Source organism: Zingiber officinale, chromosome 5A (assembly GCF_018446385.1).
Source record: "Zingiber officinale cultivar Zhangliang chromosome 5A, Zo_v1.1, whole genome shotgun sequence".
Taxonomy (NCBI): domain Eukaryota; kingdom Viridiplantae; phylum Streptophyta; class Magnoliopsida; order Zingiberales; family Zingiberaceae; genus Zingiber; species Zingiber officinale.
The window spans coordinates 83,987,945-84,014,953 of record NC_055994.1 but is presented as its reverse complement, the minus strand read 5'-3'; the positions used below and the strand labels follow the sequence as shown (position 1 = coordinate 84,014,953).

Below are 27,009 nucleotides of genomic sequence, written 5' to 3'. Positions count from 1 at the left end.
TGATGTTGTGAACAACGATGAGCAACTCTTCAGGGGGAGAGTCTTCAACAAATGGATTTGTTGAAGTGTGCCCAGAATTGGAGCATAGGTTGATGTGTGTCCAACGATGGGTTGATGTGTGCCAATAGGGGGAGAATGTATGGTTAAACTTAGTCCTTCATTACCTATGGGAAGGTCATAGGGGGAGAATGAAAGGACTCATGAAAGGGAGTAAGTTAGGCTTTCATTACCTAGAGGGAGTTTGCCCTCTTAGGGGGAGAATGAAGAGCTTAATTTATGCTCTCATTACCTAGTGGCATGAAGAAGGAGGCTATGGGATTAGCCTAACTTACATATGGGATTGTAAGTGTTATTGTGGTATTGTCAAACATCAAAAAGGGGGAGATTGTTGGTGCAATATCCCTCAGGTCAAGGTTGACCTGGGTAACCAAGCTGAGTCTTGGTTTGGGTTTAGATGTTTGACAATAAGATATTGATTGAAGAAGAGTCAAGTAGGTCAAGGTTGACTGGATACTTGACTGAGAAGTCCTAACTGGGACGTTGGGCAAAATGAAAGACCTAGTGAGTGAAGCTAGGCAGTATGAAAGTCCTGGTGAGTGAAGCCAGGCAGAAGAAAAATCCTGGTGAGTGAAGCCAGGTGAAAGTCCTAGTGAGTGAAGCTAGGCAGATGGAAATCCTGGTGAGTGAAGCCAGGTGAAAGTCCTAGTGAGTGAAGCTAGGCAGATGGAAATCCTGGTGAGTGAAGCCAGGTGAAAGTCCTAGTGAGTGAAGCTAGGCAGATGGAAAACCCTAGTGAGTGAAACTAGGTGAAAGTCCTGGTGAGTGAAGCCAGGCAAGGGAAAATCCAGATGGATCAAGGATGATCGGACATCTGGTGCTGGGAAGTCCAAGTAGGTCAAAGGTTTGACTGGATACTTGGCATGAAAGAAAAGTCCAAGTAGGTCAAAGGGATTGACCGGATACTTGGCACAGAGAAAAGTCCAAGTGGGTCAAAGGGATTGACCGGACACTTGGTAAGGGAGTCCTAGCAGGTCAAGGGAGTGACTAGATGCTAGGCATGACATACCAACAGGTCAAGGTTGACCGGATGTTGGTTTGGGATGTTTGGGACTTGGTTTTGGACAAAAATCAAGTGCTGGATCGATCCGTGGATCGATCCAGGCTCTGGATCGATCAGTGGATCGATCCAGACCTGTCCCAGCGAACAGAGAGCTTCTGGATCGATCCGTGGATCGATCCAGAGGTCCCAATCGATCAGTGGATCGATGCTGCTTCGCGCGATAAGCGCTGGATCGATCCGTGGATCGATCCAGGCGCGTTTCCAGAGCACAGAGGCGCTCTGGATCGATCCGTGGATCGATCCAAAGCCTCCCCGATCGATTGGGAACATTCGAATCGATCGGGATCCGACCGTTGGCGTCGTTTATAGCTGCAGGCGTTCGATGGCTGCGAAATGAACTTCACCGATTCATTCCAGATTCATCACAGCTCCTCCCCAGCACTCTCTAAGCTCCTCACCGCCAGTTCTTGAAGGTTCTTGGAGGTTCATCCAAGTCAAGAGGCGAGTTGCAACGAGAAGAAGAAGAAGCTAGGGTTTTTACTGCATCTCTTGTAAGCTTTTGCTTATTCTTTACTAGCCTTTCTTCTACTTGTATTGAGAGTCTTGTAGGGCTTCTCCGCCTTCGGTAGTTACCGAAAATGAGTGTTTATTAGTGGAGGTGTGTGTGTGTGCGTGGATCCTTGGACTAGTCACCTCTTGTGAGGTGGATACCAAGTAAATCCTATTGTTAGCATTGTTGTAGTTTGTTTCTTTGTTTTCCGCTGCACATCTTTGAAGGAACAAGCAACGCCGAGCACCGACCGAACGCGACGAGCTATTCACCCCCCCTCTAGCTACTTTTGGTCCTAACAGTCGAGCCCAAGGGTTCCTCGACAGGAATGATGGGGAGCTGCTCCATCTGAGGCTGTGAGATCGGGGTGGCCCCTTCGCTTGGCGCATGGCTGGTTGCACCTTCGCCCACTTCCATGGGCGTCTCCTCGCTCAGGCCGAGCAGATCTTCGAGGAAGCCGATCGGTCGCAGACCTCGGCTCGCCAGTTATATAGTAGTCGTCACCTCGATCGTGCTGTCTGAAAGCTTCGCCTTGTCAGCCATCCGCGCGTGCATCATGACTTCGACTGCAGGATAAAAGGAAAAATCAATTAGCATCAAAGGAATATGTAAAGAAATGTCTTACCTATGTTGGTCGACAGCCGGGTGCGGATCAGACTCAGACTGAAGATGTAGAGAATATCCTTAAACAATAACTTGTGGATGTCGTACTTTTGACCGGCCAGCATCGCCGCAGCATCTAAATAGTCTGATTGGCTCTTGCAACTCTTCAATGTGGGCTGAGGTGCCACTTCGAGCTGCCAACGGGTCAAAAATTCCGGCCACTCGGGGAAACACATGAAAAAGAAGTACTTTCTCTAATGTTTATTGGAGGATGACATTTTTTCAAAAAACACTAGACCAATCCTAGACTGAAAGAGGAAGGTCTCCGGCTCGGACAACTTCGGGTAGTAAAAATAGTGGAAGACCCGGGATGTAAGAAGGATGTCGTGCAGCCGAAACAAGACGACAACGATGCACATAATACAGAAGTGTTGGATCGTAAATTCGATTGAGGAGGGGGGTGAATATCGATTAAAAAAATTCTCGAGTAAGTAGCGGAATAATAAATGCGAAAAGAATGACACAAGTAGTTTTACTTGGTTCGGAGCCTGTGTCAACTCTTACTCCAAGATCCACACACAAGGGAGCTTTCGATGGACAATCCACTAGTAATTAGAAATAATTGTTAACAATTTAAAGTATAAGAATGCTAATAGAAAAAGACAATACGGACAAAAGGAAAGAAAAAAGAGCAGCGCATTGTCAGAGTGTCTTCGCAGCGTCGCAGGAGCATAGAGGAGTAGATTTTTCGTTGTTGTTCTGACTCCAGCCTTTACCCTCCTTATATAGGAAGTTCGGGGCGCCTGGAACCTCCAGGGCGTCCTAAATATGACGTAGTCGAACCAACCAGGGTGCTCCACGCGGCGACGTTGCAGATAGAAATTCACCTCCAGGCGCCCGAACCTTTAGGCACTCGGATCCCTTCTGGGCACTCGGACCACTTTTCTCTAGAAAATCCTTCTCCTGCAAGAAAGAGTTAGTCCGAGGTAAAATGCAAATAGTATTATCCTACAAAATAAAGTATTAGCATAGTTTAAAGTTCAACAAGCATAGTATTAGCTAGATTCCGTCTCCTCGAGACCGGACTTTAGTCACAATCTCGACTTAGATATTCGAAATGGGTCTAAGTCGGATCAACGCCTAATGTTCCCTTCCCGGGAACGCGCCCTCACAGTCACTCTCCTCTAGTGACTTACCTTCACTTACCTGCCAAACGTCCGGTCATCACTTCGACCTGTCTGGGCTTCGTGACAGCTATCCGGTCAGCCCGTCTACCTAGCTAGACTTCGTGCCAAACGTCCGGTTAGCCCATCAACCCGTTTGAACTTCATGTCAGCTATCCGGTCGGTCCGTCGACCTAGCTGGGCTTCGTCTGCACACCCGGTCAGAGTGTTAGATAACAATGAAATTAACTTAACATATTTTGTCATTCATCAAAACTTGAGTTAGACCGTTAATGCTAACCACACCAACAGGAAGGAGTTCGACGTGAGTTGGAGAAGAGAATACAGAAGTATTTACAAACGACGATAATGAATGGATGGATAGAGAACCGCAGACCGGCGGAGAAATGGTCCCTGAACAGACAGATGCATCCGATCGACGAGGTATTTGGCCGATCGAACGAGGAACGCAAAACAATCACATGGTCAAGCAGAATCTCGAAGGCATTTCAAAGGCCCTCATTGTCTCCCTCATTAAACCTAGACTCCATGGTGGTATACCAGGGTCCAGGGACGGGGGATGACGGTTGCGAAGAGCTTGCCATCGCGAGAACACAGGAAAAAAGGGGGCATTCAGAGGAAATAAATAAAAGCGGTGGAGGAAAAGCGGCTAGGGGTTTCACCAGAACTCGAAGACGAGTCAAAATGTCTAAAAGCAGACACGAGGGGGTGAGATCTTACTGGAAAGGAGAGGAGGACGCCGGGGGAAGGGACCGAAGGATCACCGGGGACGGTCACCGGGAAAACCCTGAAGTAGCGCAACCGGAGAGCACGAGAATGAGGGTGCACGAGGAAGCGGCGACGCAGCGGGGTCATATACCCCAGGCTCAACCAACTAGAATCGTCGGATCTAGGTTGCGAAAACCTAGGTCAGGTTCCGATCGTCGAATTTAAATCGCTAAACGTCGCAATTAATGTATGTCACGTCAGGCATGCAGTGGCGGTGGGCGTGACATGTGGCATACTACCACAGGTCGACAGTTAATGCAGACGTGGGAACCTGTTTTGCTTTAATCCGAGGGGATTTGCACGATTTCTAAGAAATCGGGGGTGGCGTCAGCATAACTCACGCTCGCTCATGAAACCCGAGGAAAAAGGTCTACAGGTGTAAACCTTTGTCTGACCGATCGGATCGAGGGAGTGTGCTTGCGACCGAACGACAAGCTTCAAAAGGTCAATCGACCAAGATCGAGCCCATCCTGAGCGGAGTCCATACAGTGACAAAGGCCAATCGGGAGGAAATCTGCTCACACTTGCCCGGTCAGTCAGACTACATCCTCCTTCAACTAGACTTGAAGGAGAGACTTGTAATGCGGTGATGATGAGGGACCGCGCCCCGTTGCCACGGTGGTGGTCAATGGAGGTCAAAGTCAAGACGACCAATGGATGGATGGTCTTGGCCGATCGGGTGAGTCATATTCCGACCGAGGGTTAAGCATTGAGCCACTGTCTCCAACACGGAATAGTCAAACCGCCGCTTAAAGGACGCGCAGAAGCCGAACCGAGCGATCCTCCGCTCGGCCTAGCAACAAGCTCGAGGCCAGCTGAGCAAGCGGATAGCGAACTGCTCGCCGAGCGGCTATCCCGCTCGGCCAATCAATAGAGCAGGTGGATAGTGGGCTTCCGGCCAAGCGACCATCCCCCTCGGTCCAGCAACAGACGACACTTGAACAGGGGACTTTCAGCCGAGCGCCCATTCCACTCGGTGTGGCAGTAGACACAGGGATATCAGAGTCCTAGCCGAGCGACCATTCCGCTCGGCCAAATGACAAATACAACGGTATGTCCTTCGACATCTTTTTGGGAGCTAGTGTTGCTGACGGGTGGCATGGTCAGACAGAGGATCGTATGACGGAAGCTTCCACTATCACTTCAGATATATGCTCAGTCTGTTAAGGTACTATGTTAGGGGCACTTTTCTGACATGTATTTTCAGGAAAAGCTTGGGATAGCGTGTCCACTTTAAGAAGCGTGCACACATGCTACATGAGTCTTATATAAAGAGGGGTCCAGACATCGGTGGAGATATGCTTTTCTCGTGATTTTTACTATTGCGCTACAGTTCTTTTTGCTTCCTCTTGCTTCGTCGGAGATTGACTTGAGCGTTGGAGGACTATCGTCGGGGACCCTTCCTTGGCTCGGCACTGACGCTGCTTGTGTTGCAGGCGGGAGCGCAGTCCACTGGAGATTAGCAAGAGTAGAGCCGTCAATTTGGGTCAGGCTCGTCGGGTTGGCCCGCCCCGCCAAAGAATTTAAGTGGGTTGGGTTGAAAATTTATCAACCCATCATCTGGCGGGCCTAAATGGGTCAGCCCGTGTGGGTCGCGGGTCCAGGCGGGCCAACCCGTGGCGGGCTCGGGTTGGCCCGCGGGCTTGATTAAAAAAATCAAGTAGTATTAATAGTATTTAAAAGTTAAAACGAGATATGAAATCCAACATTCCAACGGCTGAGATTTCAACAATTACTGTAGCTACAGTACATAAAAGCTAAAGGCGCCTAAAGTCATAAACCAGTATCCAGTAAGGCAGTAAACCCTATTTCCCAATCCCACCGCTTCGAGCTTCGACAGACTTCATCAAATCGCCGCCGCCTACCTCCAGACTCCAGTCCTCCACAGATCCACTGTCGTCCCCACTCGGCACTCGCACTTGCAAAGTCGCAGCCGCAGGCGCACACGCTGCAACCTGCAAGCACCTGCTGTGACCTGCTGTCGGCGTCGAATCACCCCGCCTACCTCGTGCTAGCATAGTCGCACACATCACTCATCAGCGCCCAGTAGAGAGTAGAACGACATTCCGCCTCGTGGCGTCTGCCTCAACATCTCCCCGTAGCCGCGTGAACCAGTAGAGTGCAGAGAGCAGAGTGCTTAAAGAAGGTAGTCCGATTTCAATAGACGATAAGCTTAATTCCAAGTTCAATAGTCTCCGACTCTCCAAGCTCTTGTTTGAGACTTTGAGGTAAGATTTTTGGCTTCTTTTCCTAATTTCATTCTATTTGCCAGTAATCTGCAGTCCCTATTCTAGTATTCCCTAATGTTTTAGCATTTGTTGATTGTTCTGCTATTCTGCAATAGCAAGACTAGCTCTTTTGATGCGCAACATATCTGATTATCTGGTGTGTTTTGAATTTTGATTGATTTTATGATTTGTTCTGCAGTCCAGAGGGCTAACACAAAAATGAATTTATGCTATTCTGCTATTGACATTTAGAGTTTTGTTTGATTGGTTTTATTATAAACTAAATTTATTTATTATATTTCAGATTGATTTTGTAATGGACTCTACTTCTCAAAAGCAAACTGTTATTTTAGATGATGAATTGGAAAGTGCTAAGCATGACAAGGGGTCAATTAAAAGGTCCAAAGAAACTTCTGATATTTGGGTGTATTTTAAGAAAATCAAAGGGGTTGATAATATAGATAAAGCTGAATGTATTGGATGTAAAAAACAGTACAAGTGTGGGGGTAAACAATATGGAACTTCTACGTTGTGGCGTCATCTTAAAATTTGTGACAAATTAAAGTTTAATGATGTAGGACAAATGATTCTTGATCAAGATGGGAAGATGAGATTTAAGAAAATAAATCAAAAGTTGTCACGTGAGTTACTAGCTTGTGCAATCATCAGACATGATTTACCATTTTCATTTGTTGAGTATGATGGTATTAGAACTTGGATGAAGTACATAAATCCTTATGTTGCTTGCATTTCTAGAAATACTCTTGTTTCTGATATTAACCGAATCTACTTGAAGGAGAAAGAAAAACTCAAGTATGTTTTGACAACTATTCAGAATAGAGTTTGTTTAACTTCAGATTTATGGACGGCGTGCACTAGTGAGGGTTATATTTGCTTGACTGCCCATTTTGTTGATAATGATTGGAAATTGAATAGTAAAATACTTAGTTTTTCTCATATGCCCCCTCCACACTCAGGAGTTGAATTAGCTGCAAAATTGTTTGAATATTTGAAGGAATGGGGAATTGAGAAAAAGGTTTTCTCTTTGACATTGGATAATGCATCTAGTAACGATAACATGCAAGTTCATTTGAAAGAGCAACTCTCTTTGCATGATAGTTTATTATGTGACGGTGAATTTTTTCATGTTCGTTGTTCTGCTCATATATTGAATCTCATTGTCCAAGAAGGTTTGAAAGTGGCTACTGTAGCTTTGAATAAAATTAGAGAGTCGGTCAAGTATGTTAAAGGTTCAGAGACTAGGATGAAGAAATTTGGAGAGTGTGTGCAAGCAGTTGGCAACATTGATACTAGTATTGGCTTGCGATTGGATGTGTCTACTCGTTGGAACTCAACATATTTAATGCTGGATAGTGCCATCAAATATAAAAAAGCTTTTGCTTCTCTTCAATTCAATGACAAGAATTATAAATATTGTCCTTCAAGTGAAGAGTAGAAAAGAGGAGAGAAAATATGTGAGTTCCTTGAGCCATTTTATGACACTACTAATTTGATCTCTGGTTCTTCTTATCCTACATCAAATTTATATTTTATGCAAGTATGGAAAATTGAAGTTTTGTTAAAGGAAAACTTATTGAATGAAGATGAGGTGATAAGTTGTATGTGTAAAAAAATGATGGAGAAGTTTCACAAGTATTGGACTCAATATAACATGGTGCTTGCATTTGGAGCTATTCTTGACCCACGAATAAAGCTTTCGATGTTGGAGTTTTTTTATTCAAAGGTTGAAAGTGATGCTCTTAAATGTCAAAAGAAGATGGATCTTGTGAAGACAAAATTGTATAAGCTTTTTGACTAGTATTCTAATATGAACAATACAGGTTCTTCACAACCACAATCTTCTACCACACATACACTTTCACAAAGTGTAGGAGGAGTTAAAGGAAAGAACAAAAGAATCTTTGATGTAAGTACTCTAATATTTTTTTTCCTTGTATTCTCTTATTGATTTATAATTTTTTTGTCACTACTATTTCAATTAATGCAGGAAATGATGGCATATGAGAGCCAAACAATTACAAGTGCTGGAAAATCTCAATTGGATCTCTATTTGGAGGAGCCAAAACTTGAATTTGCTTATTATCAAGATTTGGATATTTTGGAGCATTGGAAGAATCAAAAGCATCGGTATCCAACCCTTGCACTAATGGCATGTGATGTTTTAGCTATTCCTATAACTACTGTTGCATCAGAATCAACTTTTTCCATTGGTGCTCGTGTGCTTACCAAGTATAGAAGTTGCACCCTTCATGAAAAAGTATAAGCTCTTATTTGCACTCGCAATTGGTTACATGGTTATGCTATTGGTAATTTTATTTATTTTAGTCATGTTCTTAACTTAGTTGATATATTATTTATTGCTATTTTATTTTTTTAACTATCTTCATCCTTGTATATTTTATATGCAGATAAAGATAATGAAGACAATACAAGTATCAAAACAACATTCTCTAAGCAAGAATCAAATACTCTAGAAGAGGATATTAATGAAAAGAAGGGAGGTGAAGGAGAATCAGAAGAAATTGATGTGGATGATGGTATTGATTAAATTTAAAAAAATATGGTGTTAGAGTTATTGAATTATCTATTTCAGTTTTATTTTATGTTTTGACAGTATTGTTGACTTGCTGATTGTTGTGGTCTACTGGTCTGTGGACCTGCAGAGTGTAGACTTTGGCAGTGTGGCTGTGGACCTGTGGTGTAGTAGACTAGTAGTGCTTATTTGCAACTTACTGTAAATGTAATGTTGTTATGTTTTGACAGTAACGTTGACTTGCTGATTGCTGTGGTCTGCTGTGGAGTGTGGACCTGCGAAGTTCGATGGTCTGCTGTGGTCTGCTGTGGAGTGTGGACCTGCGAACTGTGGCTGTGGTGTAGTGCTTACTTGCTGAGTTGTTGTAAATGTAATGCTGTTATGTTTTGGCAGTATTGTTGACTTGCTGAACCTGCGGACTGTGGTGCCTGTGGTGGAGTAGTGCTTACAGCTTGCTGAATGCTGAGTTGCTGTAAATGTAACTATGTAAGGATGTTATGTTTTGTTTTGGCAGTAGTGCTTACTTCACTTGCTGATTTGTTATGTTGAGTACTTGAGTTGCTGTAAATGTATGTTGTTATGTTTTGGCAGTAGTGCTTACTTGTTGATTTGTTATGTAATGCTGTTATGTTTTGGATTGGAATTTGGAGTTTGCATTATAATTTAGAATTTGTAGAATGGTAGTCTAGACCGTGGAATATGAAATTTTGTATTTAGTCTTCTGGATTTGGATTTTGGAGTTTTCAAATAACCACTGCAGTTTTATAATTAAATAAACAGTGCTGGAAGTCTGGATGAGAATAATCATCACTTATTAGTGATGGTTTTTCATATTGATTAGTTTATTTTTTTTATTATTTTTATTTTTTTACAGGCCCGCGGGTTGGCCCGCCTAACCCGCAGCCCGCCTTGAATTGGGTTGGGTTGAAGATTTTGTAGTCCGCCGGGATGGTGGGCCGACCCGCCCCGCCCCGCCAAATGTTGGGTTTTTGGTGGGTTAACCCGCTCCGCCACGGGTTGGCCCCTTTGACGGCTCTAAGCAAGAGCGCCACGCCCTCAGCATTCGTCTCTGCGACTTTCAGACAGGATCTAGGTTATTAGTGAATTATCCATTGATAGGTCTGCGGAACCTGAGTCTTAGAGTAGGAGTCGTCGAAGGCTCCGAACCAAGTAAACTGCTTGCGTACTTGTGTTTTAGATTTTTGTTTCTATATTTTAATTTTGCTGCGTATTCACTTTTCAAAATAAAAGGAGAAGTTTTTAAAAAATCATATGATTCACCACCTCTCACGTACATCTCGATCCAAATCAATGTACAATAATTAGATCCTTGATAGATAAATAAGGGATCAAAGATTAGAATAGTATCTGAATGAATTTATACGAACGATTTCTGATTTACTTTACTAGTCAATAGGAAATTATCGTTCTGATTTACTTTACTAGTCAATAGGAAACTTTTACAATTGAATATGTTACCTTCAAAATTAAACAGTTGGAAAGCCAGGATATCTGGTTAAAAAAAATCATTTTCATTATTTTATAATAATAATGTTTTTTTAAGACAAAACCTACCAAGATCCAAGATCCAAGATCTAAAAGCTCTTTATTTATATTTAAAATAGATGCCAAGGAGCTAACGGGCCGCAATGGGCCCGAGATTTATGATAACTTTTGGGCCTCGTGAACATATATTCGAACCAAAATATCCTAATTAATAAATAAAAATTTTAAAAATGGTTTAGAATAAAATCGAAACGATAGATAGCCAGCAAACCTTCTCGATATATTTGAAAGAATTTAAAAAAGGATATTTTATTAACTAATTTTTTATTTTTTTAATTAGTGTTATTCCTTCTCCATGGTTTGGGGCTTTCGGGCGTCCGCATTACATTCGTCTCACTTCATACTCGATACAGATCCGTTTTGATTTCGCATTCCACCGCCGAGCAGATCGAAACCCTCCGGCAGCGCCACCCTCCTTCTTCGTCTCCTCCTGACCGATCCACCACCAGCTCGCGTCGCAGCGGAACCCGGCTCTTGGCCGCAACCGGCAAATCCCCAATCTCCCATCCCTTTCTATACTCCCCTCGCCCTTTTCCCCGACGGCGGACGGCCTTCCCCACTCCCTCTGTCACAATATCCGGCCTCCCTTTCTCTACTTCTCCATCTCGGTCTCTTCTCCCGGTTCCAGTTTCAGATCGTCGCGCAGCCCCGGTCTCAGGTTCCGGCACGAGGCCGCGATCTTCTTTATTTTACCATCCGGCGGCTGCAGCCCTTCCCTTCCCGTGGAACACTATCCTCGCAGTTCGGTTCCTGCGAGAATCGGCGACTCCACGAGGTTCTACATATTTATGCTGAACTTGGTTCGAAGCGTTTAATTTACATAATTGCAGCTCTCCTAAATTGAATATTGGCTCGGTACTATTTCAACAGCAAAGACATTTCATGTTATAATTGGGATAATTGATGGAAGTAAATTTTATGAGCTAGCTCTAGGTGTTATTTATTTTTAGCACAGTTCCTATTGTTCCTTCTCAAATCCGAAGGTGGGTTTGAGAATATGCACTCTTATAATTGCCTTTTCTCTTCAAGGCCATAGTATTTTACAAAATATAGCAAATATCAACTAGCTTTACTATATTTTGCTAGAATTTTCTTAGATTCTATGTTTCCTTCACCTCCACTCTTCTATGGGAGTGAGAGTTAGTGACATAAATAGAGAGCGAAGAATCATATACCACCATGCTGTTAATTTGAGGCTCTGAAATGTTTCTGGTATTAGCGTTCAGTCATGATCACGGATTCACAATGACTGAAGTATTAACAACTATTTTTCAGTTATTCCATTCCATGCCTATTCCATTTGTAATGATTTGAAATCTGTACTAGATGAAACATAAGGGTGACCTAGCAACATTCTAATAATTGCTTATGGATTAAAATCATAGTCTTTTGCTAATTGTTAGGAATTAATCAATCAAGACTAGTTTGTCTGTTTTCTTTTCTAGGTAATTTCCACTTCAGGAAAACAACAACAACAACCAAGCCTTATCCCACTAGGCGGGGTCGGCTAGTTCTCCAAGAAAAATTAAAATATATTTCTCAAATGCAGACCTTTAGGTGTCTTTGTTATACCAATAAACATCTTCTTTTATATATGTATATATTTGACTCTTGAGCTATCTCTGCTGTTTGATGGACTATATATACAAATTTTCCAAAACATTTTTTTTATTTAGTGTTCTACCCAAGCGAAAATGTTGGTCCTATGATGCTAGAATGGTTGGTACTTGATTTTGCTTTGAGCTTCTGTGGTTTTGTCTCATTGAATCTGCACGGCCGTTTTCCCTTGGTTAGCTCATCCACAAACCCTTTATTTCCTAATTTTACAGTCTTTCATCTAGTATATTGTTATTGGTCAAGAAGGGCATTGCTTTCTTCTGTTGGCTGTATCAATGTTGAATGAAGTAACCAAACAGGAAATAGTTCTTAAAATTGGCATTCTAAGACATCTTGTATCATGATATATGGAAACACGTGTAGGGATTATTTAGCTTTAGTCAGAGTTAGAGAAAGCAATTAGCTAATCTGGTTTTAGCTGGTATGGATGCTTCATACTTATTTGATAAAATTTTGTAAGATGATATGAATGTGTTCAAATGAGATTCATGCACATGCCAGTTAAGTGACATGTCAACATTGGATTTTGCTGTTGCAGTAAACTAGTAATATGTATTACATAGGTTCTGTATTCTGTCTTAGGCCTGATCCTGATGGTGAACTAATATGGAATCCAGTTAGTGAGTCACTAAAAGAAGCAACCAGTTTTTTTTTTCCTGGAAATATGCAAGCCATAATTACAAAGTAGGCTGTACGCACAGGACAACCATATGGTCATATACGTGTGCATATTCTGTTACAGCCCAAACATTTTCTTTAAATTGAAAGATCCTTTTAATTTTTATGGCATTTTGGGGTGTCAGAAATTTCAGGTTCCATTTTGTTAATTGTTGGGTCACTTCGGAGCTAGAAGGGCGGGGGTTGAATAACTTTTTGCGCTTTGTCGATGATGATATGCAGCAGATAAGCTCAACGCAAAGTTCCCCAATACTAACAAGATGGATTTACTTGGTATTCACCTCAAAAAGAGGTGACTAATCCAAAGATCCGGCCCTCATGCACACTCTCCATTATGAAACACTCATTCTTGGAAACAATCCAGAGGCGGAGAAGCTTTGTACAAGCTCTCAATACAGATATACAAGAAGAAGAACAAAAGAGGCTAATACAATAATGAATCTTACAAGATTTACAACATGAAACCCTAGCTTGCTTCTTCTTCTTGTTTGGCAACGCCTCTTGACCTTGGAAGTGCAGCAGCACTTGTCTCCAAAGAGCCTCAAGAACCGGCGGTGATGTCTGCATGAGCTTGATGAAGAAGATCGGGAAGACACGCGAACACCTTTTCTACCTGTACAACGACTAGTTTTTCAAGCGTAATCGATTACCCATGCCTAATCGACTAGCCTAATCGATTAGACATGATTCTCTTTGTGCGAGAAGGGTCTGTAAGCGATCACTCTAATCGCTTAAGAAAGCCGTAATCGATTACCTTAATCGATTCGGTCCTTTCTGTTTCTCGCGACAAACACCTTAATCAATTTCTACAATCGCTTAAGAATGTCGTAATGGATTACCCTAATCGATTACGACCCTTTTTGTTTCAAACAGAAAGTTTCTTAAGCGATTAGGCAAAATGCTTAATCGCTTAACACACGGTGTAATCGATTACCCTAATCAATTACTGAACCCTAACTTCCAAAACTAAGTCTTGGGTTCCTCGCTCAACATCCGACCAACTGTGACCTGTTGGGACCTTTTCACTAAATGTTCGGTCAATTCTTTGATCCACTTGGACTTTTTTCCTTGTGCCAAGTATTCAGTCAATCCTTTGACCTATTTGGACTTCCAATGCTTGACTTCACTCAACATGACTTTCTCACTGCCTAACTTTACTCACTAGAACTTTCACCTGACTTCACTCACCCGAATTTTTCTTCTGCCTAGCTTCACTCACTAGGACTTTTCACCTGGCTTGACTAGGATTTTCCACACCAAATGTCCGATCAACACTGACCCACTTGAATTTTTCTTCTCATCAAACTGGTCAAACATTGACTAGAGGGGAATTGCACCAACAATCTCTCCACACAGACAATTGCAACTGCAATCTCCATACATTGTCAAACATCAAGACTTAAGTTTGAGCTAACTCAAGCTTAGTCAAATTGGTCAACCTTGACCTAGTAAATTGCACTAACAATCTCTCCCTGTTTGATGTTTGACAATACATTTAAGTTAGGCTAATCTCATCGTCTCAACTTCTTCTTCATGCTAAAGCATGAATGAGGGTTTCCGTCATTCTCTCCCTTTCTAAGAAGATAGCCTCCCCCTTTGGATAATGAAGATTTCCTAACTTATACCCTACATTCTCCCCTTGGCACACATCAAAAGCTCTTCCCTGAAGAGTTATCTATACATTGTTCACAACCTCACTTGTTGTTTACAACACTACAATGAAGATCCCATACCCTTCATTGCGGCCAAATGCTTATCTTAGAGCATTCATCTATTATAATGAAGATTTCCAATCTTACATTGGATTCCTATGCTCAACTTGAGCATGTATAACAATGAAGCTTTCCACCTTCCATTGTTTCATTGTTTACAATTAAAAGTAAACCATGTTCTCACGGAGTAGCTCCCCGCAAAACATGTTGTAAACTTTTGTCATTGCACCAACAACGACTTGGAAATCCTAAAACTTTAGGAAACCCAAAATTTTGTAGTGTCGAGGTTCAATAATCAAATTAAATGCAAATCTCATCCTAAACTTCAACATAGTCTCTCTTAACCATTCCAATCTTATTTGCATCATGAAAACTATCCTTAAATGTTTATTTAAGCACTTCCTAGGATTAGGAATGATTAGCACGACTAAACACGGCTTATTCAACTTAAATAAACTTATTTAAGTTGAAATCAGGATCTTAAGCGCTTAAACAAAGCCTTTAGTCGCTTAAGACCAGCATTAAAGATAGGATTTAATCGATTCCCTAGTGTCAATTGATTGTTGTAATTGATTAAGGCCTTTAATCAATTGTTGTAATCGATTACGTGAGCTACTATGCTCACGGGAACTCGCCTAATCGATTGTCCTGATCGATTAGGATGTGGTAATCAACTAGTATTACCATTTCTGATTTCTGAAATTGATTTAAGTCGAATTTCAGAAAATTCTACAAAATTCTGAAAATTCTTGTAGACATTATCTAAGGCATATACTATCATGGAAAAATAGTTTTATAAGAAAATACATTCTATTTTCAACGATTGACACAAAATTGGAAACTCTTGAAAACTTCAATGTTTCTTCCAGGTTTGTGTCTAACTATACAATGATGATTTCTACCAAAAGATAGCCTTCACCAAGATTTTCCAAAAGTCTTTTGAAATGATTTTCAAAACTAATTTCCAACCATGTTCCTTGAACTAAATGCACATTAGCTTTCCCGATTGGATAAGACATAACTATGTTTTGATGAATTCAAAACTCAAAAAGATGCACTAAATCAACACTTGAGTTTTGTTCATCTTCCTAACATCTCACTTGTATCTAATGTGTACTAAAACACATACAAGTCAAGTTATAGTTTTATGAGATATAAACTTGGGTTTTGCCCTAATCTAAGGGTTATGCATATCTATCTAGGCATTGTAAAATTGATCATCTACTTAGGATGTCACTTGTTGATAAATGTCCTTAATTATAAGGAATTTAAACTAATGCATGATTTATGACATACATCAAAATGAATATTTTTCAAAAGAAAAACTATTTTAGCTACGTGATGTATGTATGACATGACATGATAATTTTTTTTTGTATTTTTCATAACAAAAATAAGTGCAAAGTATGATGTCATGACATATGATGGACAAACAAACATGGCAATTTAGCATAAATGACATTCCTAGATTATCTATCTAATTATCCCTATTGTTGTTAAATTAAAATTTAATCTTAGATTGCCCTCATCTTCCTAAAAAAATGCCAAAATCCCAACTTGACATTTCTTTGACTTTTCCTATTTGTGCCAATTTTAATTAAGCCCAATTCCTCAAGTTTTGGCACAATTTACTCTTTCAAAGAGTAAACATTTAATCCTTTTCATTTTCAAAGAGTACAACTACCTTGAAAATGCTCTCTAAGTGTCAATTTTTTTAAGGTTAGGCTAACTACTCTTCTAATTAGAGTTGACACTTTCTTAACCCATCTAGGGTATAGAGAACACACTCATAGGAACCTAAAACCGATTGGTGCTCCTTGGATGTTCTAGGTATTCACTTGGATGACTTCCCTTGATACCTTCCTAGTGACTTTCTTAGACTTTTTAAAAGTCTTAGTCACATTAGTCTTTTCAAGGTTGCTTCTAGGGATGGTCTCCCTTAAAACCTTGACTTGACCTCTAGACCTAGGGTTAGTTCCATAACTATATGGAATGCTATGTTAAGAAGGGACATCCTTCTTGACTTGAGGTTTGTATCCCAAACCCCTTCTACCATTGGATGTCTCTTGCCTATTGTGACCTAGGTTTTTGTCCTTGGATCCTTAGACACTAATTGTCAATTTTTCTATGTTCCTCTCCAATTTTTCAAGTCTTAAAGGTCAAGACTTGATCTTCACTCCTTAAGTTCTCAAATTTTGATTTTTTATTAGAACCTTGAGTTTTTTTTCCTTAGGCATATATCTAAAATCCTTAGAGTTATTGCCTAAGTTATCACCTACCTTCCTAGACTTAGGCGTGGAAGCTTTAGCACATATTTTTCTTTGACCTTATCATGCTTTCTATTTGCAAGATAAATAACATTAAAATAATATAAATTATTCCTAGCATGTTTTTTATCATTACTTAAAGGAATTACTTCAATAAATGATACCTTGGGTTTGTTGAGAGCTCCCCCTTGACTTATTTTTCCTCCTTTAAGCTTGGTCGATTTGTTCCTTTTTGGACATTAACTCTGATAATGTCCTCTTTGATTGCAAGAGAAGCACACAATGTACTCCTTGCCTTTGTGTACAACGGGATCGACCTTCTTTGGCTTCTCCTTAGTCTCGGATGCCATTTGATCCTTCTTCTTGGTCAACTTAGGACACTTGCTTTTGTAATATCTTCTTTCCCTACACTTAAAACATATAATATGATTTTTTATTATTACAATTTGAAATTTTTATACCTTCACATGTAGGGATGACACTTGATTCTCCATTTAATTTTGCTTCACTTGTGGAGGTGGCATCATCTTTCTCTCCATTTGACCCGGAAGTAGAAGCCTCTTCTTGCTCCGGTGTCAATGAATGATGCTCCCCCTCAACCCTAGAGATGGAAACCTCTTCATCTTTATCCTCACGCACTTGAAATAAAGAGTATGCTCCCCCTTTGCTTTTATCGTTGCGCTCTCTTGAGATGGATCTTCTTGAATTTCTTTTTCTTCCGATGTTGAGCACCTCTCAACCTCGGGGTCCTCTTTTTTTTGGTCCAATGAATCTCCCTCTTTAGATTCTTCTTGGTTTGGTGTAGTGGAGGGGTCTTCATGGAGCTTGGCTAATCTTCTCCATAAATTACTTGCATCTTTGTATTCTCCAATTTTGCATGCGATTGTGCTTGACAATAAATTAACCAAAATTTTGGTTATCTTATCATTGATTTCACTTCTTTGGATTTATTCTTCGCTCCATTTGCTCCTTTTGATGACTTTGCCTTTGCTATCCCTTGGAGCCTCAAATCCTTCCATTAGAGCAAACCATTGCTCTATCTCTATCATGAAGAAGTTCTCGATCCTTGATTTTCAAGAATCGAAGCTCGTTGATGTGAATGGTGGAGGCACCCTTGTGACAAATCCGAGTCCATTTCGGAATTCCATCTTGAAGTTGAGCTCTTGAAATCTTTGACTTGTTGACTTTAGTGCTTCAACTTCTTCTTCTTCTAGCTCGTTGCCATTCCGACGATGATTCTGGTGAAGAGCAACCTTGCTTTGATACCACTTGTTAGGTCACTTCCGAGCTAGAGGGGGTGAATAGCTTCTCACGCTTTGTCGATGATGATGTGCAGCGGATAAACTCGACGTAAAGCTCCCCAATACTAACAAGATGGATTTACTCGGTATCTACCTCAAGAAGAGATGACTAATCCAAGGATCCGGCCCTCATGCACACTCTCCACTATGAAACACTTCTTCTCGAAAATAATCCGGAGGCGGAGAAGCCTCGTACAAGTTTTCAATACAAAAATACAAGAAGAACAAAAGAGGCTAATACAATAATAAATCTTACAAGATTTACAACATGAAACCCTAGCTTGCTTCTTCTTCTTGTTTGACAACGCCTCTTGACCTTGGAAGTGTAGCAACACTTGTCTCAAAAGAGCCTCAAGAACCGGCGGTGATGTTTGCGTGAGCTCGGTAAAGAAGATCGGAAAGCAGTAATGAAGTAGTGCACGTGAACGCCTTTTCTACCTGTACAATGACTAGTTTTTTTAAGCGTAATCGATTGCCCTAATCGATTAGCCTAATTGATTAGGCATGCTTTTGTTTACATGAGAAGGGCCTGTAAGCGATCACTCTAATCGCTTAAGAAAGTCGTAATCGATTACCTTAATTGATTACGGTCCTTTTTGTTTCTCGCGACAAACACTTTAATCAATTTCCATAATTGATTAAGAATGTCGTAATCGATTACTCTTATCGATTACGACCCTTTTTGTTTCAAACAGAAAGTTCCTTAAGCGAAATGCTTAATTGCTTAACATACGGTGTAATTGATTATCCTAATCGATTACTGAACCCTAACTTCCAAAGCTAAGTTTCGGGTCCTTCGCTTAACATCCGGTCAACCATGACCTGTTAGGATTTCTTCACTAAGTGTCCAGTCAATCTTTTGACCCACTTGGATTTTTCTCCTTGGCAAGCCAAGTATCCAGTCAATCCTTTGACCTACTTGGACTTCCAATCACCAATGTCCTATCAACCTTGACCCACTTAGATTTTCACATGTCTGGCTTCACTCAATAGGACTTTCTCACTGTATTGTTTCACTCACTAGGATTTTCACCCGGTTTTCGCTCATTAGGGCTTTTCACCTAGCTTCACTCACCAGGACTTTCCACCCCAAATGTCTGGTCAATACTGATCCACTTGGATTTTTCTTCTCATCAAATTGTTAAACCTTGACTAGAGGAAAATTGTACCAACAATCTCCCCACACAGACAATTGTAATTTAAATCTCCATACATTGTCAAATATCAAAACTCAAACATCAAGACTCAAACTGGTACCTTGACCTAGGAAATTGCACCAACATTAATTATAAGGATTCAAGTTTCCTGCAAAATCAACTTATATTAATTCTATTTATTTAATTCCAATGGTTCCTAAGTAATTCTTAGAAACATATTTATACTGGCAGCCTCTCCAAGTTCACTTCTTGAACATCATTTTCATATAACTCCTTGCACAATTAATTCACATGTAATTAATACTTGCTGATAGAGGTTGTATTTTTCATTCTACCGGGCTAGGCATTTCAAGGGAATTTTTTTGAGTAGATTTCCCTGAAAATATGCTTGATATCTCCATTTGACAGTATTGTTGTTACAGGGATATAGCTGATGATGTATGAGGCAACAACTGCATATGATTTGATGTTCAGCACTATGTAGTGACAAATACTATAGGCTGGCTCAGCATAAGTTAACTAGACCTGCATTCTCTACCTACACAACCCAATAAGTATCTTTTGTCAGATGTCCCTCTTTACCAGGTTCTTTTACAAAAGACCACCTGATGGTTTGCTAGAATTTGTGGACAGAGTTTTTGGTAAGCATTTTATCTACTTTAGTTGTGTGTAAGTATTGTATATGCTCTTCAATTAAGCTATTCTTGGGTATCCTTGTGCAGTTTTTGATTCGTGCTTCTCAACTGAAGTTGTAGCTGATGGATTATACAACATCTATTTCCATGAAATTATCACTGAACTACATGAAGAGTATGCTGATTCTTCCTTTCTTGCATTCAACTTTAGGGAGGGAGAAAAAAGAAGTCAATTTGCAGAAATTTTATGTCAATACAATGTTACTGTAATTGATTATCCACGCCATTTTGAAGGCTGTCCGCTTCTTCCTTTATCTCTTGTTCATCACTTCCTTCGAGTCTGTGATTATTGGCTTTCTCTTGGGGATAATCAGAATATCATACTGCTACACTGTGAAAGAGGGGGCTGGCCGTTGTTAGCATTTCTTTTAGCTTGTTTTTTGACTTATAGAAAATTGTATAGTGGCGAACAGAGAACCCTAGATCTTGTACATAAGGAGGCTCCTAAAGGTCTTTTGCAGCTTTTATCACCATTGAACCCATTACCATCTCAGCTACGATACCTGCAGTATGTTGCTAGAAGGAATATCACTCCACAATGGCCCCCTGGGGAACGGGCTCTTTCTTTAGACTGCCTTATTCTTCGAGGTGTTCCAAGCTTTGACTTGGACAGTGGTTGCAGACCGCTAATCCGAATTTTTGGACGAAATATCCATAAAAGTGATGGCCTTTCTGTTGGCACACTGTACACAATGTCCAAGAAGAAACCTTTACGGTGCTACCAACAGGTATATGGTACTTGTTTTAGTTGCTTATGTAGCACTATATTCTGAAGTGCCTTGCCAAACATGTTGAGATTGCATTCCCTTGCAGGACGAGTGTGATGTAATAAAAATTGATATCCAATGCCTAGTTCAGGGAGATGTTGTTTTGGAATGTGCCCATCTTGATTTAGATCCAGAGAGGGAAGTAATGATGTTCCGTATAATGTTCAACACTGCTTTCATCCGATCTAACATACTCATGCTGAACTATGATGATGTCGATACACTATGGGATACCAAAGACCAGTTTCCAAAAGGCTTTCGAGCAGAGGTATATGCTGCATATTCTATACTGAAGCTATTTGATTAATTACTAATGCATGTTGCCTCAACTAATTATTTCTCTCTAGGTGCTGTTTGGTGATTCCAGTAACATCACTCCTCCTAGAGCTCCAACTGTGATTTTTAATGGAGAAGTAAAAGGCGGATTGCCCATAGAGGCTTTTGCGAAGGTACAAGAACTTTTCAACAGCGTTGAGTTGCTTGAAAGAAGTGATGATGATGCATTCTGGCTGCTTAAACAAATATCAACCAATGCATTGCAAGAAAAACTTGAAAATCTGATTTTAACAGATGCTAAGGAGGTTTCAAATATTCAAAGTAAAGTGGATTTACAGATGTCTCTAATGTCAATGTCGGAATCTGATGAGGAAAAAGATTCTGTAACTTCTGATTCTGTTGCTTCAGTGGACAATGAAAAGGTTCAGCATGTTTCAAGCACCATGATAGACATGGAAAAAACATTTGACGTTTCCAAAGATTCTCAACTTAAAGGTAAACTTACCTCCAGATACTTACATTTCATGGTTAAATCTGAACATTATACTAATAGAATTTGTGTAACAGATTCCCAGCAGTCCACTTCCAGAATTGCTGATCTTGGCACAGGCCTCCAAATGACACTTGTACCACTGTCAGTTTCTCCACCTTGTGAAAGGAATTTTGAGTTTATAGAATCAGAAAGACCAAATTCTATTCCTGAATCTGTCCCACTAACTCCATCTTCACCTCCATCCATTACATTTTCTAGTAAAGATTCCCTGCTACCATTGTTACCTCCTCTTTCTTCCTCCATGGTTAATACAATTCCACTACCACCACAACTTCCTCCCCCTCTCCTGCAAAGTAAATGTCTCAATCCAAAGCAGTCATCGTCTTTGCCTCCACCTTTGTCACAACCGCCGCCACCGCCGCCACCACCTCCTCCGCTGCCTACTCAAACTGCACGTCTCAATTTTGCTCCAGTTTCTCCCTCTCCCCCTGCTTTCACATCTAATAAAGATGTTCAGCGGACTCCTCCTCCTCCTCCTCCTCCTCATACCCAAAATAAATACCTCAACCCAACACCTCCACTGCCATCATCATCATCATCACCACTGTCTCCTTCCCCTTTGTCTACATTCACATTCAATAAAGATCTTCAACGGCCTCCTCCTCCCCCTCCTCCTTTGCCTACGTTCACATCTAATAAAGATTTTCAACAAATTCCTCCTCCGTCAATGTCATCTAATAAAGGTTCTTTATCTATATCACCTGCTAATTCTCCTCAACCACCACCACCACCACCGCCGCCGCCGCCGCCACCGCCGCCGCCTCCTACTATTAAATTGAACAAGGGTCCTTGCCCTCCTCCTCCTCCTCCTCCTCCTCCTCCAATCGTATCTACTAGAACCCCAATGCCTTCCCCTCCTCAAAATGGAAAAAGAAATATTCCACCCCCACCAGCTCCTCCTCCAATTTCCAGTGGCAAAGTTGCGCCTCCCCCACCACCTCCAGCGCCAAAGCCTCCTGGAGTTGTGCCCCCTCCGCCACCCTTGCAAGGTGGGATTCGTGGGATGCCAGGTCCACCACCGCCTCCTGGACTGAAGGATTTAAATATGCTAGCACCACCTGCTTCATCTGTAGGCAGAGGGAGACTAACTGCTCCTAGTTTTGGAAAAGGTCGTGGATCTTCACAGTCAATTCCACCAAAGAAAACTCCATTAAAGCCATTGCACTGGGTGAAGGTTACACGAGCAACACAAGGAAGTCTTTGGGCTGATTCTCAGAAGCATGAAAGTCAAACCAGGTAGATCAAGAACAAGAACAAGAACTCTTTTGGTTTCTGTTTGATATCTCAAACGGATTGGTTATTACAATGGTATTTGTACATTATTGATCTTATGTAGCTTTTGAATGTAAGAAAATTTTCATTGTGCATGTTTGTTATGTTTAAGTAAGAAAATGGTACTTTAAATATTTCATCCTTTGCAACTTTTGACAAAAAGCTCCTCATGTTGTACAAATTTCCTCAGAGAAGTATCGTTTCAGTGCTAGTTTAAGTGATTTTGTTTAATTACCTAAGTTCCTGATCATTTTAACTTTGAGCAACCTGCTTCTTCTTAAGTTTGAAATCTGATGCTTTCTTAACCTTTTGGATAGGGCACCTGAGATAGATCTATCTGAACTAGAAAGTCTCTTTTCAGCAACAGTTGCTACTGATGAACGTCAATGGGATAGAACTGGAGCACGACGTGGGTCTGGCACAAATAAGTTTGAGATTGTTCATATGGTGCTTCACATGTTATTTCCTGAAATCTTTTATGTTTGTTAATTATTTGATATTAGAGTCGTGTTTTAACCCACACTAATCGTTTTTGAATGTTAACTTGCTAAGTTTGTACCCAGTTTGTTGTTAGAACGAACCCTATCTTTTTTGAACAGTAGTGTCTAATCCACATGCTATGATACTTTTTAATTATTTATGCTTCTCTGCTGCATGTCTTGGTTATCATGGTAACAATTAGGGATCGATGCTTTTGTTTTCAGTTGCCTGCCTCTATGTTTGTGTTTTAAAGGGTTTCTTGTTTGGACTTCTTTGTTTCCAATAGCTAAAGTTACTTCTTAGCTGTTCGATTTAAGCTAAATTTGTAAATGCCCATTAATTTCTGTAACTTAGTTTGATGTGGACTTCTTACTTATGCTAACCAAAACAATCTGTTTGTTTTTTTTAGTTGGTCCACAATCAAGTGTATAAGAAGCGTTAATTCATGTTATGTTTTCGGTATCAAAAAAATTGTATTCATAAATATGTCGACATTTAAATATCCTTCATGAGATATCAATCTTTTCAAGTAACCAAACTGTATAGTATGGCCAACTAATATTCTGATCCTTCCACTCCTTGTGGTAGTCATTTGGGGATAGTTGGGTATATTCATTTTTCATGCAAAAAAGAAAGCATCTAGTTCTCGGTGCGAGATGATTTACCATTTCTTTTTATTATCAGATCGACATGCGCAGAGCAAATAATTGTGAGATTATGCTTACAAAAGTCAAGATGCCTCTTCCTGATATGATTGTAAGTTCAATTTTCCATTATTGATATGCCACCTTAACTTTTGATTTTTAAGGAATGTAATCATATATTTTCCATTTTGTCTTCCTGTTGGCATATAAGAAATGTCCTTGTTTTTGATGCACTTCATTTGATGAACATTTCATCATCAAGATCCACACTAGTCATTTAAGGCATCATAAGCATACGCCACACTGCCAAAGTTTGTTGGGCTCAGTTGAAAAAATAATCATAGATAAATGAAATTTGATATTTTGTTAAGCTGTCAAAGTCTGAGATTTTTGTTAAATATCAGGTAACTGTTCTGTTATAAATTAGAACGACTAGATCAAGTGACTCTTTTCTGTAGAAGTCCATATTTACGAATCCAAGAACCCTATTTTTCCATATGAAAGATTTTTTTTAAGCTCGTACATAAATCAAAGTGGCAAACACGTATTGCTGGAGTTTATTGACATTTTATGTCTTTAGTTGCTTTGATACTTTACTTTCATCATTCTTTCCTATTTCATGGCCTACTCCATTGCAGTTGGTGGTTCCAAAATATCTTCATCTTTTAGAGTATACCAAACAGCATTGGTGTCTCCTATCTGACATTCTCCTATCCAATAGCTTAAATAATATTGGCTGACTGTTGCTTCTGTCAATATTTTTTCATGCCCTTGTTGTCACGCCCCCAGAGGAGTCCACAAAAATCCGGCAGCATCTCCCTGTACCGGTGACAATATGAAACATATATACATACATCCACAAGTAATAAACATAAAACAACCACCCAGTTAATATACTCAGCCTACTTGGCTGGACAAAATGAAACAACCACGCAGTTAATAACATCAACAACCCACACAGCTGGATATAAGCACAGCGGAAGACAAAACAATAAATACTCAGCCTACACGGCTGGTACAAACACAAACCATTCCAGATAATAACTTACTGTATGCCGACATGACTTGTACCACAATATAAAATATAATAAAAATTTGACCACAAAGCTCAAAATCATAAACCAAATAACATCACATAATATCAAGACCAAACACAACGTATCGAAAGCATAATACAAAATAACATAAAAAAAACTGATCTCAGATGCGACGTGGGACTGGTAGCCAGGAACCTCCAAGCAACTTCTCAATCATCTACCTGTTACCTGGTGAAAGAAAACCAGTTTGCGAGGTGGTGAGTACAGGGACTCAGCGGGTAATAGACAGATAGTGCATGAGCAAAATAAATAAATAGAGAGTGTCAACAGTATACAGTCTCATAAAGAAAATAGCAGATACTAAAATAAAACCACCATAAATGTTTGTACCTATAACCATATCCGAGGCTAGGTGATAGAAGGTCAGAAGTAGTATTAATCTGCTACAGTACTGCTCATAACTACAGAGGTAATATTTAAGGTATATAAACATTTCCAATAAATAAACCAAGGTCTGAACACCTACAATGAGTGTATATCTCAATATAAGTAAGCATAACGACATAAGTGAATAACAGCAGTAAGCGATGACAGCATAAATGTACCACAGCAACATAAGTAAGCAATAACAGCATATGTAAACAACAACAACCAATGCAAGTATAATAACAGCATATGCACGGATGGTCACTCCCGCCCACCCCTCTGCACCATGACCCCTGTATGGTCGAGAGGCCGGGTCAGTGACAGACTGTACACCACTCCAGCTACCACTCTCTCAAGTGGCCGATGGTACAGTTGCATAGTAGCTAACTAGCTACGTCTGCGATGGGGTCCTTGCTGCTCGTAACTCCAGCTATCACTACCTATAAGTGATCGAGTGGAAGCACGACAGGACAAGTGACATCTGCTCCAGCTACCACTCTCTCGAGTGGCCGAGTGTGCGGCCCTGGTCAACGACTCTCTCGATCACAAGGGAGAATTTGTCGTTGACATGCATGCAATGATATGATGCGCCAAATGCAACAGTCATTATACAAATATAAACAGAAATTAGGTATGGTACATGAAGCCAACATGCTCAATACGTTACATAAATAAGTAACAGTCATCATACTAATAGAAGCAAGAATTAGGTATGGTACATGAAGCCAGCATGCTCAATACGATACATAAATAAACAATAGTCAAAGCATACAAACATGATATCTAGTATCTGCTACCTATCATGGACAACAACGAGAGACTGTATAGATATGGAAATGAATATCTCAAAGATCGTGTGTAAGTATCAAGCACAGGAAAAAATAAGAGTGGAGTCAAGGTAAAAGTAGTTTCTATCCAAAGATAGCTTATGCACCAAGTTCAAAGAACTACAGAGTCAAAGTAAGAAGTACTCGCCTTTATTGCCAAGATTGTGCCAAACCAACCCAACGTCAAATCACCCGCATCGAATCAAAATCCTGCGAACACATGATGCATATTATAGCTATGCCAAACATGAACTAGCTAACTAAACCCATCATAAATTAGGTGACTAACCTATAACCGAATCTGATTAGGGGAAACCCTAATTTAATAAAAAAAATAGAATCGCATATCAAAACCAAATTCCCTTATGCAGAACCATTACAACCTCGAAATCACTTTGTCAACAACCGAAACTGCTACTAGAAGCCCGTAACCATCAATGAAAATAAAGAGACCACGGAGACAAATCCCCAATCCACTCAAATCTGTTACGAAGTTTTTAACTACTTGAACAATCAATACAACGTTAAAATCCATTTGCCAACCTCCAAATCTATCCAGAAATCCGAGACTAGCATGCCAAAATAGAACCAACATCGAAATAGTCTCACAATCTTCCAAATCTATCCAAAATTCAAGGCTATCTGCCGAAACCAAAACAATATCGAGGTTGATTCAAAATCTACAAATCTGCCCAGAAATCCAAAGTTGTCTTGCCGAACAAAACTACATCAAGATCGATTCACAACCCTTAGATCTGTCCAAACAAATCTGCTGCCATCCAAAAGA

The 27,009-nt window shown here is 40.4% G+C and overlaps 1 protein-coding gene across 2 annotated transcripts in view; it reads left to right on the top strand.

The window, feature by feature from the left end:
- Positions 1 to 10,796: 10,796 nt before the first annotated feature.
- LOC121980785 (formin-like protein 3) overlaps positions 10,797 to 27,009 on the top strand; it is a 30,382-nt gene continuing 14,169 nt past the window's right edge. Inside the window, exons 1-8 of one of the 2 annotated variants that reach the window (XM_042532993.1) lie at positions 10,797 to 11,288; positions 19,668 to 19,886; positions 19,968 to 20,668; positions 20,754 to 20,975; positions 21,055 to 21,478; positions 21,551 to 22,772; positions 23,126 to 23,255; positions 23,973 to 24,044. In XM_042532993.1, the coding sequence (XP_042388927.1) occupies positions 19,814 to 19,886; positions 19,968 to 20,668; positions 20,754 to 20,975; positions 21,055 to 21,478; positions 21,551 to 22,772; positions 23,126 to 23,255; positions 23,973 to 24,044 (2,844 nt within the window). In that variant the 5' untranslated portion in view covers positions 10,797 to 11,288; positions 19,668 to 19,813. The remainder of the gene's footprint in view (positions 11,289 to 19,667; positions 19,887 to 19,967; positions 20,669 to 20,753; positions 20,976 to 21,054; positions 21,479 to 21,550; positions 22,773 to 23,125; positions 23,256 to 23,972; positions 24,045 to 27,009) is intronic. The other variant, XM_042532992.1, reaches the window with a different exon arrangement.